Source organism: Indicator indicator, chromosome 2 (assembly GCF_027791375.1).
Source record: "Indicator indicator isolate 239-I01 chromosome 2, UM_Iind_1.1, whole genome shotgun sequence".
Lineage (NCBI taxonomy): Eukaryota > Metazoa > Chordata > Aves > Piciformes > Indicatoridae > Indicator > Indicator indicator.
In genome coordinates this window covers 39,629,107-39,635,406 of record NC_072011.1, presented here as the reverse complement: position 1 = coordinate 39,635,406, position 6,300 = coordinate 39,629,107, and the positions used below count along the sequence as shown (strand labels likewise).

At 42.5% G+C, this 6,300-nt stretch overlaps 1 protein-coding gene across 1 annotated transcript; it reads right to left on the bottom strand.

Moving 5' to 3' along the window:
• Nucleotides 1-2,826: 2,826 nt before the first annotated feature.
• On the bottom strand, nt 2,827-5,100 carry NANP (N-acetylneuraminic acid phosphatase). Its single transcript, XM_054397531.1, has 2 exons — nt 5,011-5,100; nt 2,827-4,766 (listed from the first exon to the last, which is right to left on the bottom strand). Exons 1-2 carry the CDS (start codon nt 5,098-5,100, stop codon nt 4,071-4,073), a joined length of 786 nt encoding a protein of 261 aa, XP_054253506.1. The 3' UTR covers nt 2,827-4,070.
• Nucleotides 5,101-6,300: the final 1,200 nt, after the last annotated feature.

Here is a 6,300-nt window from a genome sequence, read left to right as displayed (position 1 = left end):
GGATCAGATTACTTCAAAGTCCTAATACTGGTGTAATCAACAGAAGCTTCAGAGGAAAAGACAAACAGAAGTGGTTCAGGTTATCTGGGGCACAGGAAATTGTCTGTTGTCTGTAATTCAGGAAATACGAAAACATTTAGCTGTTACCCCATCCAAATCTCTTTTATCTTTCTGCATTAACTTAGTATTCTAATGAAAGGTAGTTACATGCTGTGTAAAACATTTGGGGAACCTTCTAATGACTCCAACTTTGTGCTAAAGCTTTTCAGGTGTGTAAGAAAATGTCCTCATTTCTAAGGCTGTCACTGTCCAGCTTCAGGCATCAAGATGGCATAGCCAATAATGGACACTGAGTCCTTTACTTATTTTAACAGTGTACCCTCATCTAGAGTGCTCTTTAAGTACCTTTCCATTTCTTTCTATCTCCTTAATTCCAGAAGATGGACAATTTGTTCCATCGCCCAGGGGAAATCTGAGAACAGCTTGCTTTTCAGCAGCCAAGAGTGCCACGAGGTGAGCAGCCTCTAATACTCCCCTCACAGAGGCAGCAATGTAACTCAGATAAGGCTTTGTGCACCAAGGACCTGCTGAAATAGCCCCCTGGACTTGATTACTGTATTTTTCTTACTCTCTTTGCAGTCTGTTCTTATGCTGCTGCAGCAGTGAGTGCCATGCCATCAGCACACGTAGGCATATATGAGCTGGTATTCAGCTTGCCAGCAGTTCAACCAGCAATAAACCGTAGTTAGTAATTCGTTAAGTACAGTCTGGCCAAACTTCATAAATACATAAGTATGTTCCATCTTCTGTTTGAAATTATGGAAATAACACCCAGTCACCACACCTAAATGTGAGGTCACAGATTCTGAAGCCTAATTCTGCGCTATTTTAAAAAGCAAACAAAGCTCTTAACCTTTGTTGTAAACCTGGACACAGTTATCCATAGTAATAGAGAGTGCTGAATGTTTTATAAACAAAATACTTTTATTAGACTAATACACAGGGTTTTTAAAATTAAGAATTAAAATACAGTTGATATTATTGCTTCAGTTCATTTCATTAAAGTCAATGTAGATTAACATCAGAAGGTAACCTGAAAAAATATAATGGAAAATCTATCTTTTCTTTTTATTTAGTGTGTTTTGGCAATATAGTTTAAACTAGACAATTTAGCTAATAGAGCATTACACTAAGCAAACTTAACTGGAACTGAATATAGATTGTTTTACTCATCTACTCCTGCTGCTGATGTGAGAATTATTCCATCACTACATATATGTTTCATTAAATGTAATTATTTTTCATTAGGCTTTCTGCAAGAGCTCCATCCAAGAAAAACATCTATTTTGATACTCTAGATACCTAATCCATGTTACTGGGTAACTGCTTCAAAGACGACCCCTAGACAGAGAAATCTCTTCTATTGTTTCTTCCTGTTTTATAGAAGTACCATAACACTGTTGTCCTATCTGAACACTGGTAGTCACATCCCACTTGGTACAGTACTCAGCAATGGAAAAAATACACTTGGGTGTGGCCTCAACCGACAACACCATCACCTGAGCATTCAGCTACAGTGTTTTTTCATAGATTCATAGATTTAAGAAAACAGCTGGCCACGTGCAAAAAGAGTGGTCTCTTCTAAAACAAGAGATCCTTTATACAATAAGCAGGCTCAGCATCCTACTTCAGAATGATGCAGTAGCAAGAGAATACGAGCCCCAGCTTATATTAAAAAATGGTAACCTGGTATGTATGTATCCTTCACACCCATAGACAGAATTGTGAATTATTGCTATTTGTTACTTTAATGCTCAGCTGTGTCAGAAATCTCATTCTGACATAAGTTCTATTATGCTGGTGCTGTGTGAAAAACAGTTATACTGCAGCTCCTTTGGGATGCTGTTCTACACAAAATTATTGATTTTGTCTCAGACAATATGGTTAAAACTGAGTACTCCAAACACATCATCTTTTCAGGGATCCATCTAACCTTTTGGATACATTTCTATTTTTTATGCAATATTCTTCACAGGCTCAATGATCTTTATTGTTTTCCTGTCAATCCTTGCTTATAAGGAACACTTAGCAACACTCTGCTCATCAGCTAAACCAGTGAATGTTTTCATGCTCTTCCACATATGAAGTAAAATCTTTGGTCTCTTAGTTCAGTAACAAATGTGTGCCAAGTCAGTCCCACTAGCTCATGGCACATGTGGCAAAAAAAGTATACCACTGCAATCTCATAATTTTTAGCATATGTCCTTTTCCTCAAAGTACAGAGATGGTCTACCTGTGTTCTCGTTACTGAGCCTGATGCCTCAAAGGTCTTGGCTATATAATATGAAGAACCTGAGCTGCTTTGCTTTTAAAGGACAACTGGATAAAAGGAGGTTGAAACTTCAAGAGCATTTTTTATCTCCTCAGTGTTTTGATGTAACCTCAAACTCTGCCAAATTTAAGCCAGATCAGTAATAGCCTCCTCTAAACTGAATCTGTCATCCTATATAAAACTTAATTACATTAACTCATTCACGTCAAGTGAGACAAAGGAACCTTTCTTGTATTAATTCTACACAACCATTTCCTTGTAGGTTTCTGTACTTTTTTGTGAAGTTTTATTGCTGCCTACATGCTGTACACTTCTGCCAGCACCTTGATATCCCTGTTCTCAAAAGATTTGTCAGTAATTTATTCTAAAATTTCAGTGCTCACATATGGTCAGATATTCAGCTCAATGTATAGATAGAAAATAGATTTTGAAAAACAGTTTTTCCAACAAGTGTTCATATTTCCATTTAATATGTCAATACTTTTCCACTATGCAGTAATAATATGAAGTGCAGAAAAAAAATATTAAGATAATGATCTGAGAAAGAGACATTTTAGTGTTTTAGACTCACCTCTTGCATTTAGCAGAGGAGATGACACAGGAAATAGCACATACACATCATAAAGTTGTACACAGTAATATAATACATATGATGTAATTTTCTGATTTCCTGGAAGAGAGTCATGAAAACCATTTACAAATAGCTAGCTCCTATTGTTTCCATAGTAAATCACATGAAACACATGAAGGAACTAGAGGGATTTTATAGCAGTGCTATTAAAACAGTCAATAAAAAACAAAACAAAACCAATGATCCTGTAGTTGAGTCTGAGTAACCATACACCTGAGCAAGACCAAGAATGGTTTCTCCCAAAAGTCTGATGAAAATTCACTGGTAAAATCAGACAGAATAATATTAGCTTTTAAAGAGTCTAACACTACAGTAAAAAGTCCATTGAAAATACCCATTTTATCAATTACATTCCAACAAAAATCATTTGAATTACAACTATCTGCATATCTGCATAAGCACAAAGATCAAGTAAAAACGTATCCATCAAGTCTGTCAGACAAATGGTCCCCTACACAACTGCCAGTTTCTGATGTACATTTAAAGTAGTTTTGGTATGAGGTACACATTCCATAAAAGTCACTGCAAATCTTGAAAAAAAGATTCTGAAACCTAAAAACTTGAAAAAAAGATCAAAAAAGATCAAAGGTAGGATTTTTTTCTAATGGCCTGATACATAATAAATGCTGTCAATGAATGCCGGGTTTAGAATTAGCAAAACTCACTCCAGTTCCTGAGCTAAACTGCAGATCAACTGTGAAGATTTACCAGATTGTATTATACTTTCTCACCTTTTACACACTGCAAACGAGGTCTGAACTGAAGCTTCTGCTACAAATCAGCGAAGCATGTGAAAGATCAAAACATTCACGTTTTCTTTTCCACTATAAAAACAATAGACCAGCTACTTAGGTCAGAGACAGACAGACTTTAGCCACAGTGTCAAAGTAATTTCCAGGCACAGCTGTTTCTAAGTAACTGCATTTTGAAATTAATCTAATTCTTTTTTTCTATCCTGCTCTCATTGACAACTATGATTTTATTCACCCATCTGCTGTTTTAAGAAAGCATGCTCCTGTAAGGAGCTCAAAATCCTACAGTCATATTTTTTAAAACAGCATGAGTCACAGAACAGCTCAGCATGTCTCTGATTGTATGTTGGAACCATCAATGTGATTCATTACTACTAGCCATATGGTCAGATCCTAACTTAGTATTCATTTTGTGACCCATCTTCTGTAAAACTGCTGGAAGATCCAGAACAGAAGAAATAATATAATGAGGTACTGGGGAGGTATCTACTGGGGTAGTCATTGCTCTGTTTAACCAGACAGTTGCTTTTAAGCCAGCATTCAGGCCTCCTTGAATATCTGTATCTAGAGAGTCACCAACCATAACACACTCTGCGGGCTGCACCCCCAGGAGATCACAACAGTAATAAAATATGGATGGTGCAGGTTTCTCTTCTTTCTGCTCTCCTCCCACAACGATGGCATCGAAGTAGGGCTGACAGGCACACGCTTCGATTTTCTCCCTCTGTGTTTGTTTGTCACCGTTAGTTAGGAGCAGCAAGCGGACCCCTTTCCGCAGCTCGGTGAGCATGCCCCGCGTGTCCTCGGCCAGGGTGAGGTGCTGGAGCCGGGTCGTTTTCCACAGGAAGTAGCACTCCGCGGCCAGGTTTCGGTTCGCCTCCCCCCCGATCGTCTCTTGGATCGCCTCCTCCCAGTGCGAAATCCTCAGGTCGGTGATGCACATCTTGGCGGGATCGTGACACTCCTTGAGAAGCTTGGCCTGGACCTTATCACAAATGACACGCGCTTGTCCCTCCGCGTAATGGTGCTTTGACTGCAGAGTATTGATCACCTTCAACAGATAAGGGCCCCTCATCAGCGCGCTACACGCATGGCGCCTGCCGCCGCACCTCCCCAGCCCCTCGCTCCCAACAGCGCGCCGCGTCTGTTAACGGCCCCGGAGGAGCCTCCGGCTGCGTGTCAGGGCCGGCCAGGTGACACAGGGGCCGACGGGGAGGGGAGCGGGAGACGCGCGGCGCCACGCCCGTGGGGTGCGCGGCCACAGCCGCAGGGCTGTGAGGGGACAAGAGCAGTACCTCCTCAATGGCGCGCCGCCCGGCCGCCGCCGTGTCAACCAGCGTGTTGTCCAAGTCGAAGAACACCGCTTTAACGCCGTGCACCCCCATAGCGCCGCCTCTCGCGAGAGCCGCCCTTCTCTAACGGCCTAGTCGGGAGGGCGGAGGGGAACACCCCAACCGCCGTTAGAACCGCCCGACCCGGGTACCGCAAGCTCCGCCTTTCGCCGGCGCTGGGCGGGGCCTCGGTGGGTCGCGGGCTGCTGCGTCACGGCCCTGAGGCAGCCGGCGGAGCGGCAGCATTTTCGTATGCCGTAACGCGGGCTGCTCGGGGCGTGTGTTTCTCGCACTGTTTGAAGTCTCTCAAGGGTCTGAGCCGTGGACCCTACTGGAATCCTGGCGGGGCTGGAGGGAAGGGCCACGGGAAGAGCTCTTGTGTCCTGGGTGCCGCAAGTACGTTGGCGCGTCTCTCGGCGTGCCGGCCATGGGGAGCGATGCAGCAGCAGGAAGGGAAGCGGGGGCTGCGGCGGTAACAGCTGCAGCCGAGCCGGGGAGAAGGCGGCAACTGTCCGAGGAAGGAAGAGTGAGCTGGAGCCGAGTGTGTGAAAAGTGGCGGTGGGTGTGGTTGGTTTGGTTTTTTATGCTTTCTCTATTGTTATAAATGCCAGAGCCAAACAAACTTTGAATTAAAAAAGGTTTATTTTGAAAAGGGCAATTTAAGGTGCTAAAAGGCAATAAAAGGCAAGCAAAACAGCGCTGTATGCGCGGAGTCGACGCTCCACCAACGCACACACTATATATGATCTAGTTCCTCTCTAAATATTTTATTCCTAATACATATTTATACAAAAACCTGTGTTTAATCAAATTAATTATAGGCATTAGCATTTTTGGTATTATGCAGACGTAGTGGTCCTCCAGGTGGTAGTTTAGTGACGTAATCCTTCAGCTGGTCTGCAGCACGTCTCATCCTGGTTTGTTACATACAAGGTCATTGTGGTTTACTCCCACTATATGTTCCTCTAGGTGGTCAGCACGTCTCACTCTGGTTTGTTACATACAAGGTACTCCCACTGTCTGTTCCCGTCTTTCTTGCCAGCAACCGACTCTTCTTCCTGCACATCCTTGAGAAACTTGTTACTGTTATATTTACTTTGCTACACAGGCGATTTTTCACACAAGCTGTTAGCTTCCCTAGTTACGCTAATGTTTCACTATAGTATCCAGGCCTTTACATAAATGCATTAAAGCAAACAGAATATACAATTAACAGCAAAGGCAACAATAAAGAACACTTTACACGAGTTACAC

Coding starts and splice junctions, on each gene's coding strand:
- NANP (XM_054397531.1), bottom strand. CDS start 5,100: ATGGGGGTGCACGGCGTTAAAGCGGTGTTCTTCGACTTGGACAACACG. Junction 4,767..5,010: donor GGCGGCGCGCCATTGAGGAG/GTACTGCTCTTG, acceptor TATCTGTTGAAG/GTGATCAATACTCTGCAGTC.